This window comes from Moschus berezovskii, chromosome 14 (genome assembly GCF_049115385.1).
Source record: "Moschus berezovskii isolate FMDL1 chromosome 14, NW_MosBer_1.0, whole genome shotgun sequence".
NCBI classification, from domain to species: Eukaryota; Metazoa; Chordata; class Mammalia; order Artiodactyla; family Moschidae; genus Moschus; species Moschus berezovskii.
In genome coordinates, this window is record NC_142473.1 from 49,919,614 (window position 1) to 49,937,078 (window position 17,465).

The 17,465-nt window shown below is 42.5% G+C and overlaps 1 protein-coding gene across 3 annotated transcripts in view; it reads right to left on the reverse strand.

Annotated features, from left to right (window-relative positions):
* Positions 1–17,465, reverse strand: part of SYT9 (synaptotagmin 9) — a 235,239-nt gene extending 217,774 nt beyond the window's left edge. For 2 of the 3 annotated variants that reach the window (XR_008685614.2, XM_055423455.2), the window contains exon 1: positions 17,047–17,465. Coding sequence is in view for 2 of the 3 variants with exons in the window: in XM_055423455.2 (XP_055279430.1) it covers positions 17,047–17,191 (145 nt within the window). In the remaining variant the exon portion in view is untranslated. The remainder of the gene's footprint in view (positions 1–17,046) is intronic. The other variant, XM_055423454.2, reaches the window with a different exon arrangement.

Below are 17,465 nucleotides of genomic sequence, written 5' to 3' on the forward strand. Positions count from 1 at the left end.
ATGCTTTTTCCATGAGCTTGTCGAATCTCAAAGCATGGATTTTTACTCTACAGGAATAGTCAAACTTACATCTTGCTGGCAAAAATGTGCTGACTGCAATGGCTCCTACTTTGATTAATAAAGATGTGTTTAAGCCTAGTTAAAATGATTTAAAATTCATGGTCCAAAACTGCAATTACATTTGCACATAATATTTTCCTAACCTAATACTTTCCTCTTCCTTGCCAACTCTACCACAGTCCCACTGCCCCTGGCTAATACCTAAACATACCAAGCATGCACCTGCCTCAGGACCTTTCCACTTGCTATTCTGCTGCCTGGAATGCTCTTCCTCCTGATATGTGCACATCTTGCTCCCACATCTCTGGATTTTAATCATACATCAGTTTCTCAGCGATGCCATTTTAGTTCCCACACCTATTCTCTTTCCATGCTTTATTTTTCTCCTTAGCACCAGCAGTAGCTAACATACTCTGTAATTAGCTTATTTACATAGTACTTTCCTCTAGTCAACCTGTAAATTTCATAAGGCAAGCTTTTTATATTGTTTGATTCCCTAGTGTATGTACAATACTGTATCAAGGTACCCAGGTGTGTACAATACCTAGAATAGAGCTTTGTACTTGGGAGAGGTTCAATAAACGTTTGATGAGTAAGTGAATGGCATTTCTAATCATAATCTCTGCAATCAACCTTCATCCTGCCTCCAGAGTCATCTAATCAGGAGACAAATCTGCTCACCTCAGTTTTCAGCTTAAAACTCTTCAGTTGGTCTGCAGTGCCACAGCTGATGCAAACTGATATGTCTTCAGTAGCCAGGCATATCCCCTAAATGTGATAAGTAAAGTTTACGTGTGTGGCACAGGGGAGGTGGGGTGGATATGAAAAGTGGAAAAATGTAGGACCTGCCTAAGGGCATTCATTTCATTTAAAGAACTGTACTGGCCTCTTGGCAGCCCCTGTATATAGAATAAACCACCATCTCCACAGTATGGCTTGGTAGGCACTAGGGTTGTGATGCTTGCTCCCTTCATGGCCCTATATCATCAGACAAAACAGACTGTGCATATCCTTAAACTGAAAGACTGCAATGCAACTGAACACACTGCTTTTTCATTATTAAATAGACAGTCAAGGAAGCAAGATGTTACTGTTGGCACAGTCTGAAATTTTATCTGAAATCCAGATGTTTGAACCAGATGACTACACTTGCTAAAGGCAGGTTTTACAACTAGATGAGGTAATTACACTTGAGTTTCAGGGTGACACATCAGTGATTCTAATCTGTTAGAACCTTAACTCAGTAAGGAAGAACATCACCACCAACATCAGCTTTTTTCCCATGAGAACCAGGAAGACTTGAGAAGTGCAACCACAGAACTTGCCCCATCCTCAAATCTCCAAGCTACCTCAAATCTTGAAGGTACTTCCTTCAAGATACCTGCATCAGAGTACTCTAGCCCAAGTCCTCTGTGGGACTTTGACAATGGCAAACAAGGACTTTCATGATCTGACAACCAGTGTTTGTCAGACTCAACTCTCAACATTCCCAACACATTTCTCACTTACTATTACCAAAGACCCCTTCTCTCTCATCCTATAATGTTTGTAAATTTCTCAAATGTCTTTCTCCTCTACACATTCCAGGCAAAGTGCTCCACCCAAGAATCAACTTCTCCAGGAGTTCTCTGGAGAAGTAATTTTCCACTGAAAAATTACTTCTCTCTTTCCCCGCACTGTATCCAGTACATGTCTCTGTTCTGATCTTTATTTATTGTAATTATTGCTTTATCTCAGTTCCATAGGGGCAGTAATCATGTCTAATGTATTTTCGAATCAGTGATGCCCAACCTAGTAGGTGGCACTTAGTCACTCAGTCGTGTCCGACACTTTGCAACCCTATTGACTGTAGCCCGCCAGGCTCTTCTGTCCATGGGATTCTCCAGGCAAGAATACTGGAGGGGTTGCCATTTCCTTCTCCAGGGGATCTTCCGGACCTAGGGACAGAAACCAGCTCTTCTGCATTGCCCTCAGACTCCTTGCCATCTGAGCCACCAGGAAAGTCCACCTGACACTTAAGAGGCACTCAATGGATGTTTTTTTAATTTAACTTAATTATAAATAGAAGAATGATCAGATCATGTGGCTATAGTCCTAGGGGGAGATTGAATGGGGGGAAGAAAAAGAGATTCAAGTTACATGACAATTTTTTTCATACCTCACATAAATAAAGGCACTTTGCATGGAAAGAATGTTACAAAGAATTTCTATTTCTTGATGGACGCCTAACATTTCAAAAGGCAGTCTAGTGGAATGGATTGAGTATAGACAGACAACCTGAGTACACTGACTATACACTGCTGCTTCTATAAGCTAATTTGACAGAATATTTATCATCTAACTAATGCAAATTGGTAAGAAATACATTGAGTCTCAAAATATATATTCATACGTGGTAGAGAATAAGCACACAAAATTCACATAACAGAAAACATAAACTGGTTTAAAATATTAAAAACATTCAATACTACCAACAAAAAAATTCAAGTTGAAACAGCAACCAGGTAGGCACTCAATACGTGAAGTAGCCACCTTTTGTCACATTATACCTCCTAATGGTAGTATGATGTGGACGGAGGTTCGTGACATTGTACAGGAGACAGGGACCAAGACCATCCCCATGGAAAAGAAATGTAAAAATGCAAAATGGCTGTCTGAGGAGGCCTTACAAATAGCTGTGAAAAGAGAGAAGTGAAAAGCAAAGGAGAAAAGGAAAGATATAAGCATCTGAATGCAGAGTTCCAAAGAATACCAAGGAGAGATAAGAAAGCCTTCCTCAGCGATCAGTGCAAAGAAATAGAGGAAAACAACAGAATAGGAAAAACAAGAGATCTTTTCAAGAAAATTAAAGATATCAAGGGAACATTTCATGCAAAGATGAGCTCGATAAAGGACAGAAATGGTATGGACCTAACAGAAGCAGAAGATATTAAGAAGAGGTGGCAAGAATACACAAAAGAACTGTACAAAAAAGATCTTCATAATGAAGATAATCACAATGGCGTGATCACTCACCTGGAGCCAGACATCTTGGAACGTGAAGTCAAGTGGGCCTTAGAGAGCATCACTACGAACAAAGCTAGTGGAGGTGATGGAATTCCAATTGAGTTATTTCAAATCCTGAAAGATGATCCTGTGAAAGTGCTGCACTCAATATGCCATCAAATTTGGAAAACCCAGCAGTGGCCACAGGACTGGAAAAGGTCAGTCTTCATTCCAATCCCAAAGAAAGGCAATGCCAAAGAATGCTCAAACTACTGCACAATTGCACTCATCTCACACGCTAGTAAAGTCATGCTCAAAATTCTCCAAGCCAGGCTTCAGCTATATGTGAACCGTGAACTTCCAGATGTTCAAGCAGGTTTTAGAAAACACAGAGGAACCAGAGATCAAACAGCCAACATCCGCTGGATCATGGAGAAAGCAAGAGAGTTCCAGAAAAACATCTATTTCTGCTTCATTGACTATGCCAAAGCCTTTGACTGTGTGGATCACAATAAACTGTGGAACATTCTGAAAGAGATGGGACTACCAGATCACCTGAGCTGTCTCTTGAGAAACCTGTATGCAGGTCAGGAAGCAACAGTTAGAACTGGTCATGGAACAACAGACTGGTTCCAAATAGGAAAAGGAGTACGTCAAGGCTGTATATTGTCACCCTGCTTATTTAACTTATATGCAGAGTACATCATGAGGAACACTGGGCTGGAAGAAGCACCAGCTGGAATCAAGATTGCCACGAGAAATATCAATAACCTCAGATATGCAGATGATACCACCCTTATGACAGAAAGTGAAGAGGAACTCAAAAGCATCTTGATGAAAGTGAAAGAGGAAAGGGAAAAGGTTGGCTTGAAGCTCAACATTCAGAAAACGAAGATCATGGCATCTGGTCCCATCATTTCATGGGAAATAGATGGGGAAACAGTGGAAACAGTGTCAGACTTTATTTTTTGGGGCTCCAAATCACTGCAGATGCTGATTGCAGCCATGAAATTAAAAGACGCTTATTCCTTGGAAGGAAAGTTATGACCAACCTAGATAGTACATTAAAAAGCAGAGACATTACTTTGCCAACCAAGGTCCGTCTAGTCAAGGCTATGGTTTTTCCCGTGGTTATATATGGATGTGAGAGTTGGACTGTGAAGAAAGCTGAGTGCTGAAGAATTGATGCTTTTTAACTGTGGTGCTGGAGAAGACTCTTGAGAGTCCCTTGGACTGCAAGGAGATCCAACCAGTCCATTCTAGAGGAGATCAATCCTGGGTGTTCATTGGAAGACTGATGCTAAAGCTGAAACTCCAATACTTTGGCCACCTCATGCAATGAGTTGACTCACTGATGCTAGGAGGGATTGGGGGTAGGAGGAGATGGCGACGACAGAGAATGAGATGGCTGGATGGCATCACCGACTCGATGGACATGAGTCTGAGTGAACTCTGGGAGTTGGTGATGGACAGGGAGGCCTGGCGTGCTGTGATTCATGGGGTCGCAAAGAGTCAGACACAACTGAACGACTGAACTGAACTGAATTGAATGGTAGTATACTGACTGCTGACATGTAGCATTGCTAACTGGCCTAGATACGCTGGAAAGCAATTGGAATCCATCGGTGATGACTAATTATTAAAAAATTTTCTTAAAAGAGAGTGGGTTACTATAGATATAAAATATTATTTATAGAAAGGAAAAATTAGATGCTAGAAATAACCCCAAAGAAAGGCTAAGTAAAAAAAAAAAAGACTTATATGTATATATTCATCACAATAATTACATGATGATTGTTCATCATTGAAAAATTATAAAAATAGCAGTAACAATGGCTAAAATTTACTGAGCACTTAGTATGTGCCTGGTACTATGATAAGTATTTCACATGTATTATTAGATAGATACTAACGTAGGGTTGCTGTATTTAGCAAATATAAATGTAAGATGCCCAATTTGATTTGACTCTCAGATGATCAATGCATACTTGCTATTCATATGAAATTGAAATTTGAATTTGAGTAATTTTGAATAATTTGAATACCTGGCATCCTGTATTTTGTTTGGGTAATAGCACTCCACTTTATTCATGAGAAGACTAAGACACAGGGACTGAATAACTTTACAGGGTCATAGAGCTAATAAGTGGTGATAAAATGCTAAGTTTACAAAAAAGTAAAATAGTAAATTTTGTCTATGAATGATTATAGGCTTACCTCATTTTGTCATGCTTCTCTTTATTGCACTTCACAGATACTGAATTTTTTAAAAAATAAATTGAAGGTTTGTGTCAACCTCACATCAAGCAAGCCTATCAGGCCATTTTTCCCAACATTTGCTCACTTCATGTCTGTCATATTTTGACAATTCTCCCAATATTTCATACTTTTTCATTATTATTATATTTGTTTTGGTGATCTTTGAGGTTACTGCTGCAAAAAACATGACTCACTGGAGGCTCAGAAGATGGTTAGCATCTTTTAGCAATGAAATATTTTTAAATTATGTTCTTTTTAAAGACATAGTGCTACTGTACACTGAAGAAATCACAGAATGGTGTAAACATAACTTTTATAGGTACTGAGAAACCAAAAAATTCATGTGACTCATTTTACTGTACTGATCCGGAATCAAACCCACAATATCACTCAGTTCAGTTCAGTCGCTCAGTCATGCCCAACTCTTTGTGACCCCATGGACTGCAGCATACCAGGCTTCCCCATCCATCACCAACTCCCAGAGCCTACTCAAACTCATGTCCATCAAGTCGGTGATGCCATCCAACCATCTCATTCTCTGTCATCCCCTTCTCCTCCTGCCTTCAATCTTTCCCAGCATCAGGGTCTTTTCCAGTGAGTCAGTTCTTCCCATTAGGAGGCCAAAGTTTTGGAGCTTCAGCTTCAGCATCAGTCCTTCCAATGAATATTCAGGACTGATTTCCTTTAGGAGGAACTGGTTGGATCTCCTTGCAGTCCAAGGGACTCTCAAGAGTCTTCTCCAACACCACAGTCCAAAAGCATCAATTCTTCAGTGCTGAGCTTTCTTTAGAGTCCAACTCTCACATCCATACATCACTATTGGAAAAACCACAGCTTTGACTAGAGGGACCTTTGTTGGTAAAGTAATGTCTCCGCTTTTTAAATAGGCTGTCCAGGTTGGTCAGAGCTTTTCTTCCAAGGAGCAACTGTCTTTTAATTTCATGGCTGTGGTCACTATTTGCAATGATTTTGGAGCCCCCAAAAATGAAGTCTCTCACTGTTTCCATTGTTTCCCCATCTATTCGCCATGAAGGGATGGGACCAGATGCCATAATCTTAGTTTCCTGAATGTTGAGCTTTAAGCCAACTTTTTCACTATCCTCTTTCACTTTCATCAAGAGGCTCTTTAGTTCTTCTTCGCTTTCTGCCATAAGTGTGGCATCATCTGCATATCCAAGGTTATTAATATTTCTCCCAGCAATCTTGATTCCAGCTTGTGCTTCATCCAGCCCAGCATTTCGCATCATGTACTCTGTATAGAAGGTAAATAAGCAGGGTGACAATATATAGACTTGACGTACTCCTTTCCTGATTTGGAACCAGTCTGTTGTTCCATGTCCAGTTCTAGCTGTTGCTTCCTGACCTGCATACAGGAGGTACGGTCAAGTGTAGGTCTCAGGAGGCAAGTTAGTTAGGTGGTCTGGTATTCCCACCTCTTTAAAATTTCCCACAGTTTGCTGTGATGCACATAGTCAAAGGCTTTGGTGTAGTCAATAAAGCAAAAGTAGACGTTTTTCTGGAACTCTCTTGCTTTTTCGATGATCGAGGAGCTGAGGGGAATCATGGACAGGTGATACTACCACCACCAAATCCATTTACTGAGCATTCACTTGAGCACTTACTCTGGGTGCTGTGCTGTAACAGCCCTCTACTCCCATTTTATACATGGATCGAATCAGGTTTCCTGCATTGCAGGCAGATTCCTTACCAACTGAGCCACCAGGGAAGCTCCGAACAATGTGAAGAATTAAATATTTTGCTCAAGGTCATAAAACTAGTAAGGGCAAGACCAGATTCTGATTCCAAAGCTCTTGCTTATTCCACTTCGTCATCTTGATTTCCTGAGTGAGATTTTTTTTCTTTTGAATGCAGCTCTATCAGTGTTGGTATAAAAGTGTTGTGTGATAAAATACATGCATAAGAAATATTTCAAGACATGCAGAAGCTAGTTGTTGGAGTTTGCCTTAGTTTAAAGCCATTCTTTGAGCCAGTCCAACAAAATACTTGAGGTGGTAAACATTTATGGCTCAAATGTGATTTCATTTAGAAACCAGAAATACAGACTCCAGAGTTGTCTTTTGGAAAGTGAGACTGCTCTCCCACTGGTGCCTCTCATTAAGCTCCTCCCTTTCCCTGGAACTTGTCAGTTTCCTCAAGTAAGTCACTTAGGAAGGGATTCTGATATATATATATATTTTTAAGCCAACCGTATGAGAAAGTCCGCATGCACACACAAACACGAAAGTGCCAGTATGCTTTTACAGTGAAAGCAATGCCCATGTTCTATACAAACAGGGAATGTTATGGTGATTTCCCTTAGGTATCAGCTTAAGTTTTCCTTGAAAGTTTAGCCTCCATAAAAAGTTTGTGCTTTTGATTGTTTATTTTGAAAGAGGTGGCTGGCCACAAGGCTGCCTATGATGCTTTTACCAGAATTTGCTTTTGTTTTTCCCTCTTGAAAATTACCTCATGACTATAGCACTCAGTGATCCATGTAGAGGAATCCCACAGAGATGAAAACACACTTGTTTAAATAAAATATTTATGAAGAATCCCTAAAATGTCACTGAAGTAAATGCAAATTAAATCTTCAAAGATTGTGCATCCAATATGCCACTCATGCCTTATAAGACTCTCCAGTTCCTGATTGCAATTAACATTAATTTTTAAAAATTAATCCCATTGTGCATAATCATACCAATGTCTATTCATAAAATTTCAGTGTTTTAAGGCTGATTTTTCTCTTGACTTTCTTTGAAAATCTGAATTCAGATTAATGTTTAATCTCAGTGATTATTTTGGAAATTTTTCCTTACGAACTATATTTAATTATTATTTTACATGTACATCTTTTAATAAGTTCAGTTCAGTCGCTCAGTTGTGTCCGACTCTTTGCGACCCCGTGAATCACAGCACGCCAGGCCTCCCTGTCCATCACCAACTCCCAGAGTTCACGCAAACTCATGTCCATCGAGTCAGTGATGCCATCCAGCCATCTCATTCTCTGTCGTCCCCTTCTCCCGCCCCCAGTCCCTCCCAGCATCCGAGTCTTTTCCAGTGAGTCAACTCGTCGCATGAGGTGGCCAAAGTATTGGAGTTTCAGCTTTAGCATCAGTCCTTCCAATGAACACCCAGGACTGATCTCCTTTAGAATGGACTGGTTAGATCTCCTTGCAGTACAAGGGACTCTCAAGAGTCTTCTCCGGCACCACAGTTCAAAAGCATCAATTCTTCGGCGCTCAGCTTTCTTCACAGTCCAACTCTCACATCCATACATGACCACGGGAAAAACCATTGCCTTGACTAGACAGACCTTTGTTGGCAAAGTAATGTCTCTGCTTTTTAATATACTATCTAGGTTGGTCATAACTTTCCTTCCAAGGAGTAAGCGTCTTTTAATTTCATGGCTGCAATCAGCATCCACAGTGATTTTGGAGCCCCCCAAAATAAAGTCTGACACTGTTTCCACTGTTTTCCCATCTATTTCCAATGAAGTGATGGGACCGGATGCCATGATCTTTGTTTTCTGAATGTTGAGCTTCAAGCCAACCTTTTCACTCTCCTCTTTCAATTTCATCAAGAGGCTTTTTAGTGCCTCTTCACTTTCTGACATAAGGGTGGTGTCATCTGCATATCTGAGGTTATTGATATTTCTCGCAGCAATCTTGATTCCAGCTGGTGCTTCTTCCAGCCCAGCATTCCTCATGATGCACTCTGCATATAAGTTAAATAAGAAGGGTGACAATATACAACCTTGATGTACTCCTTTTCCTATTTGGAACCAGTCTGTTGTTCTATGTCCAGTTCTAACTGTTGCTTCCTGACCTGCATACAGGTTCCTCAAGAGGCAGGTCAGGTGGTCTTGTATTCCCATCTCTTTCAGGATTTTCCACAGTTTATTGTGATCCACACAGTCAAAGGCTTTGGCATAGTCAATGAAGCAGAAATAGATGCTTTTCTGGAACTCTCTTGCTTTCTCCACGATCCAGCGGATGTTGGCAATTTGATCTCTGGTGCCTCTGCCTTTTCTAAAACCTGCTTGAACATCTGGGAGTTCATGGTTCACATATTGCTGAAGCCTGGCTTGGAGAATTTTGAGCATGACTTTACTAGCATGTGAGATGAGTGCAATTGTGTGATAGTTTGAGCATTCTTTGGCATTGCCTTTCTTTGGGATTGGAATGAAGACTGACCTTTTCCAGTCCTGTGGCCACTGCTGAGTTTTCCAAATTTGATGGCATATCGAGTGCAGCACTTTCACAGCATCATCTTTCAAGATCTGAAATAGCTCAACTGGAATTCCTCTCTAAATAAATGTAAGGTGACATTAATTAATGACAGTTCCACTTCCTGGCCTTTTAATAATTTGGACATGATTTTCTCAATTTGTTTTTTTTCCCCTACACTGAGTGAATATAATGGATTCTCATGATATTTTTTAAATAGTCCTCAAAATAAGAATTGGAGGTAATATTGTCAAAAGAAATTTAAGAATCCATTAGTTTTTTAAATAGTCCTCAAAATAAGATATTTTTAAATAGTCCTCAAAATAAGAATTGGAGGTAATATTGTCAAAAGAAATTTAAGAATCCATTAGTTGATTTGGGTGGTAACTGTACAAGGTAACAATCAAAGCCCCTGACTTAATACCATCTTTCCTAATTTTGCAAAAAAGAGAAATGTGAGTTGAGCTGAGAAGGGTTAGGTGGGTTCATTCTTCACTTACTGGTCTCACTCAACAGTTATCTTCCACCTGGTGCACATTAGAACCAATGGAAGAATATATATAAAAATATACCAATACTAGGTCCCACCACCAGAGATTCCAATTTAATTGGTCAGGGTAGAGCTCAGTCATTGATAGTTTATTTATTGTTTGTTTGTTTGTTAGAGCTCCCTAAGTGTTTCTAACATACAACTAAGGTAGAAAACCAGTCCAGAAAAAAGCATCTCCTAACTAGGGTTACTGTTCATACTGTTCATGGGGTTCTCAAAGCAAGTATACTGAAGTGGTTTGCCATTCCCTCCTCCAGAGGACCACATTCTGTCAGACCTCTCCACCATTACCTGCCCATCTTGGGTGTCCCCACATGGCATGGCTTAGTTTCATTGAGTTAGACAAGGCTGTGGTGAACTGTGGTGTTGGAGAAGACTCTTGAGAGTCCCTTGGACTGCAAGGAAATCCAACCAGTCCATTCTAAAGGAGATCAGTCCTGGGTGTTCATTGGAAGGACTGATGCTAAAGCTGAAACTCCACCTCATGCGACCTCATGCGACGAGTTGACTCACTGGAAAAGACTCTGATGCTGGGAGAGATTGGGGGTGGGAGGAGACGGGGACGACACAGAATGAGATTGCTGGATGGCATCACCGACTCGATGGACATGAGTTTGAGTGAACTCCAGGAGTTGGTGATGGACAGGGAGGCCTGGCGTGCTGTGATTCATGGGGTCGCAAAGAGTCAAACATGACTGAGTGACTGAACTGAACTGAACTAGGGTTAACATCCACTGGTTCCAAATAGGAAAAGGTGTACGTCAAGGCTGTATATTGTCACCTTGCTTATTTAACTTATATGCAGAGTACATCATGAGGAACGCTGGGCTGGAAGAAGCACAAGCTGGAATCAAGATTGCTGGGAGAAATATCAATAACCTCAGATATGCAGATGACACCACCCTTATGGCAGAAAGTGAAGAGGAACTCAAAGGCCTCTTGATGAAAGTGAAAGAGGAGAGTGAAAAGGTTGGCTTGAAGCTCAACATTCAGAAAACAAAGATCATGGCATCTGGTCCCATCACTTCATGGGAAATAGATGGAAAAACAGTGGAAACAGTGTCAGACTTTGTTTTTTTGGGCTCCAAAATCACTGCAGATGCTGATTGCAGCCATGAAATTAAAAGACGCTTGCTCCTTGGAAGGAAAGTTATGACCAACCTTGATAGTATATTAAAAAGCAGAGACATTACTTTGCCAACCAAGGTCCGTCTAGTCAAGGCAATGGTTTTTCCCGTGGTCATGTATGGATGTGAGAGTTGGACTGTGAAGAAAGCTGATCGCCGAAGAATCGATGCTTTTGAACTGTGGTGTTGGAGAAGACTCTTGAGAGTCCCTTATTCTGCAAGGAGATCCAACCAGTCCATTCTAAAGGAGATCAATCCTGGATGTTCATTGGAGGGACTGATGCTAAAGCTGAAACTCCAATACTTTGGCCACCTCATGCGACGAGTTGACTCACTGGAAAAGACTCTGATGCTGGGAAAGGTTGGGGGCGGGAGGAGAAGGGGACGACGGAGAATGAGATGGCTGGATGGCATCACCGACTCTGTGGACATGAGTTTGAGTGTACTCCGGGAGTTGGTGATGGACAGGGAGGCCTGGCGTGCTGTGATTCATGGGGTCGCGGAGAGTCGGACACGACTGAGCGACTGAACTGAACTGAACTGAGAAAGAGGGATCATCAGTGATGTGCCATAAAGATCTACTTCACACCCTGATCAGGTGAACATTCTCTGGTGTTAGTCACTCAGTTGTGTCCGAATCTATGACTCCATGGACTGTAGCCCACCAGGCTCCTCTGTCCATGGAATTCTCCAGGCAAGAGTACTAGAATGGGTAGTCATTCCCTTCTCCAGGGGATCTTCCCAACCAAGGGACTGAACCTGGGTGTCAATGCAGGCAGATTCTTAATCCTCTGAGCCAACAGGGAAGCCCCCAAACATTCTCAAGTTCACCAGAACAATGAGAAAAAAAAAAAATCCCTAGAAATACAAAGCTGAAATATCAATGGAAAACTAGTATCATGAATAAAAGAATTCATGACCAAGATACTGAGTGATGTCCATCTCAGATGAATAGATAAAGAAGATGTGGTGTGTATACACACACACACAAACACAAGAGTGTAAAATACTACTCAGTCAGGAAAAAGAATCAAATAATGCCATTTACAGCAACATGGATGGACCTAGAGAATATTACACTAAGTAAAGTAAGTCAGAAAGAGAAAGACAAATATCATGGTAAGATATGATATCACATATAAGACAAATATCATTTATATGTGGAATTTTTTAGAAGTTCTAAAAAGACACAAATGAATTTATTTACAAAACAGAAACTGACTCACAGACTCACACAGAAAATGAACTTATGGTAACTAAAGAGGGAGGGATAAATTAGGAGTTTGGGATTAACAGATACAACTATTATATGTAAAAATAAATAAACACAAGGACCAAGGAAATATAATCAATATCTTATAATAACTAAAATAGAAAAAATTGGAAAAGAAGATATGTGTGTGTGTGTATAAAACTGAATCACTTTGCTGCACGCCTAAAACTAACTTAACATTGTAAATCAACTACACTTTAATTTTAAAAAGTAAAAATACTGAACAAAATCTTTATAACTGAATAGAATTTAACCTACAATTAGAGATTAAATCCATTATAGAAAAACAGAATAGAGATAGGATATTTAAATGAAAAAAATAACCTAGGAAATTTTCATTGACAATAACTCCTAGACACTTAGAATATGTGATGTGTTTACCTAGAAGCTACTCTGACTTAGACTCGACTCTCTTTTTCTTACAAAGGAACCCATGGCCCTGGGCTAGTTTAGCTCTCTGCACTTCAATTTATTCATATATACAATCTCTTTTAGCAATGATTCTCAAACTTTAATGTGCCTATGAATTACCTGAGGATCCTGTTAAGACACAGATTCACATCAGTAGGTCTGGAGGGGGGCCTGAAAGTCTGCATTTCTAACAAGCTCCCAGATGCTGCTGATGCCGCTGGTGCACAGCTGAACACTTTGAGCAGCAAGGTCTTAGAAGACGTTATGAGGATTAAATGAAATGACCTACATAAAGTGTTTGGCACAGATGTGGTTGGCACCCTTCAGAAGAACAGACTTACAAAGAAAATTGTGAAACATGGTTAAAACCTAGAAATGACTTGATTCAATCCTCTTTTCTTTTCCAGATGTGGAAACAACAGGATGAGAAAAGTTACAATCACTACCCTCTAAAAGCCAAATGGAGAAGAGATGAATTCTTTTTTGACTGAAATAAGTATAATCAAGATCAAACAGTGGAAGTTAAACAGAGCTTTTCATTCCATGCAAGAAAAGACCTTTTAGTAATAACCGCTCTCCTACAATCAACTGGCCCTCTTGAGGAGACAGAGTGAAGTCCCCGGTTACAAAGTATGAGCACTGACCAGTTGATAACATCAAAGAAGACTTTCATGCCTCAGGTCACTGTGGAACTAACTGAAAGATATTGCATATATAATAGGTACAAAAAATCTTTAGTAAACAAAAAATTTAAAAAAAATAAAAACTTCCTTATTTTCTTTCCAACTCTGTTCCTCCTAAAGTCTTGCAAGTAAATGGAGCTGCTTAGGTCAAAAAGCCTTGGTGTCAACTCTTCTTTCACTTCTTACATCCATTCCATCAACAAATCCAAGCACTGTATCTTGAAACTGTGCCCACTATCCCCTTTGTCTGGATTATTAATACCATACCTTGATCTTCAACAGTATTTTCTCAACACAGCAGCCAAAGGGTTGCCACTTGTCTGTCCCTTCTCAGAGTAAAAACCAAAGCCGTTATAATGGTTAAAGATCCTACAGGATCTTCCCCCTCCATTAACCATATTTCTTGTCATTCTCTATCTTATTCGCTCTGTGCCAGCCACCCATGAATTCAACTATTCCTTGAATAACATCAAGGACACTTCTATCTCAGGACCTTTGCACTTCCTCTTCTCTCTGCTGTGAAGGTTATTCGCTGAAATTCACAAGTTAATGCCTGGCATTGCCAATATATGAAAACAACATAATGACAGCTAACAGGATTCTAATTGCTCTCTATGGAAAAATGCTCACTGTCAGCTTAAAGATCCACACTTTACTTTCCATAGTTGGTACAGATGAAGGACTGGATGAGGCACTCAAGTTTCAATTTAACTCAACTTAGCCTCATTTTTTTTTTTAAATCACATTTTCACTAGATTCTCTCTTAATACCAAGTCAGGGAAGACTAGGGTTGTACTCCCACATCAGAGCACTGCAGTCACCTGCAATAACCTTTCTGATGGCCCACTGGTGTATGACCCAGGCTTATCCCACCTCTGGAAAAATGAACAAACATACTGCATGCAGTGTCATTCTGCTATCCACAGGGAATTATATCTCTTCTCCTTTCAAAGCCAAAGTTCCTCAGTTGAGCTTGAGAAAACCTAATTACCACTGGGTAGCCAGGGACCGACAATGGGCAGAAAAAGCTGAAACATGGCATTCAAGTGGGCTCCTTTACAGAAAAGGAAGTCACCCACTTATAGAGATGACCTGCTCGAGGGACCCACATACCAGCACTGCTGCTGTACGTAGTTGCTCTGGTTCCCACTACACAGCAGCATAGGTACCATTCACAGCTTTGGGCAGTGCAGCTACCCCAACCACTCAGCATTTAAGGCTCAGAAATTAAAGGCACTCTTGACTTGGACAACCAAACAGCTTTAAAGGGATGGAGATAAATGCATTTGATGTCAGAATTAATGTGGGTAAAGAGAGAAAGGTGGGGAGTGAAGAGAGATTCTGGCCTGAGCTGAAGGGCCCTGGAAGACAGGGAGTACCTTGGATAGGGGCTTCAGTCTCAGTTCCTCTGATATTACACTCACAGTCCCCCCCCTCCCCCAGCCTACCTCATGAACAGGCTACTTCCTGACCATAAACCAAAGATCCAGAGGGTCACCGGGCTACCTCAAAACTGCTGTACCCTAGTTTAAGATGACAAGCAGCGCTTTCAGGAACTCAAAGAATAGTATGGCATACTCTATATCAGTGGCTACTTCTCAGCTAATGAATCAGACGTGACTTTTGTAAGGGCTTCTGAGTGCAGGGGCTGAGGAAAAAACCTAAGAACATGGGATCTTGCTTGTAAATTAAAAGGAGCAGAGGCACAAAAATCAGACAAAAAGATGTGGCATGTTAAACATTCAACTCAGCGAGAGGCTTCATCCATCTTCTCTGGTAAACCCACAGAGGACTGCTTATGCGTGCTAACGATGGGGACTCCCGGCACAGGCACAGGCAAACAAGTGACACATTTCAACACTAACACTAGCTTTGGATGAAGCAAGCTAGATAATTTCCTTGTTCCTCCTGCTAAGGAAAGAAGTTTTCCCCCAATGAGGACATCATCCCAGGCCCCCTGTTCATGAATGAAGTGCTGTCATTTCCTGTCTGCAGTCTGGGTAGCACATCAGTCCAGCAAGGAGCCACACAAAAGCTGGGCATTAAACCCCTCGGGAAATGATATGAAATCAACAGCATTTCTTGACTTAATTCTCCACTTTGAAGTAACACATTAGTGACCATCCCATACATTTAATTAATATAACCACAGGCAAACGGAAACAATAATCTTTCTATTTTTTTGTTTCTTGTGTTTTTTTTTTTAAAGCCTTTGAGTAGAAAAAATCTGATATAAACTTTTAATAGATAACTTCTGTCTTCATCTCTTCATCCCACAGACCTATCTTGGAGATACTATCAAGGAAATTCTATTTAAGTCAGGCTCAGAGTATACCTCTTTATGATTCAAATAACTCTCTAACTTACCCTTGGGTAAATGGATTTTTATGTAATGGGATGGCTTAAAATGAGGAAAATTCATACTAGATAATTTGCACACCAATAGCTCATTTCAAGTATTTATACACAGGAATATTAGGGGAAGGACCATTTTCTTACCCCATCTTAAACAACCCAACTACATTATACTTTTTTTTTTTTCTTTTTCTTTGTTTAGTACTGAGGTCGAGAGACTATTTGAGAAAATGATTCCTCAAGGTGAGAAGAATTTCAAGTAAATATTTGGAAGAAATGTGTTTTCCAATAACAGGCAGTGGATGAGAAGATGCGAGAGACCCAGGACCCTTGGGGAAAAGCAAAGGGCTCCACTAAAACTTCCTCTTCCAACCTTAATTGGTCAAAAGCCAAAATAAATGAACTTTCCAAAGTTAGGAGCTTCGAAACTTTCATGAAGAATAACTGTAGGCACACAAGGCATGACCCGTGAGCCCCTCGACCTCCGTGTGCCCGGCAGCGGGAGCTGGGCGAGCCGGGCGCCCAGGCCCAGGCCGCCTCCACGCGGAGAGACCTGGAGGGAACAGGTTCAGGCCCGGCTGCCGGGGACCTGGAGCTCCCGCCCCGCCCTTCTTACCCCAGGCTGAGGAAAGGAAGTAGACGCTCTGGGGGGAGGGTGAGAGGCGCCCGGTGGGATTCAGCCACAGCCCGGGGCCGTCCCCAACTCCCAACTTCCCAGAGTTTCCTCTGGCCTCGTCCCCCTTCCCTAGATTCGCGAGGCCGCCGCGGCCTCTGCTCGCCCGGAGCGCAGAGCCGGGGAAGTGGCGCGCGGGGTTCCGAGCTCGGGAGCCGCCCCCAGGAGCCCCGGTGACCGGAGCGCAGGTGACGGGCGTGGTCCCTCCAACCCCGCAACAACCCACCCGGACTCGGCCTCCACGCAGCAGCCTCCGCCGGGGTTGCCCCCGGGTCCAGCATCAGGCCACGCTGCGCCGGTTCCTGGTCCCCTCCCCTGGCTGGGTGGGCACCCGCCCTCCTCCCTCCAGTCCGCCTCGCTCCCCTGCTTCAGGCCATGGCGCGGCCCCAACTCCCAGCCCAGGGCCCTGGGGTCGCGCCGGGCAGCGGCGGCGGCGGCATTCACCTGGGTCGCGGAGCCGGGGTCTGGTGCGGTCCCGCAGGTGGTAGATGAAATCCTGGCAGCTGTCGTGCTCCAGGGCCCCGCGGGCACAGAGCTCGGCCAGCAGCTGCAGCGCCTGGTGACAGAGCGCGTCCCTGGCCCCGGGCATCGCCCCCCCGCATCCTCGGACCGAGCAGGGCAGGCGGGCGCGGGAGACAACCCTCCGCCTGCCAGCTCAGAGCCGCCGCCTCCGGGCCGTCTGCTCTCGCCGCCAGGGATCCGCGGAGAAACCGCCCGAGCCCCAGCCCCAGTCGGCCCGGCCTCCCACCGGTTGCATGCAGCTCTCGGCCAGCCGGTCGGTCGGGCTTTCTCCCTCTCCCGCCTGTCCCCTCCGTCCCTCCCCCGGCACCGAGGAGAGGCGGCGCCGCACAACCCAGCGCGCC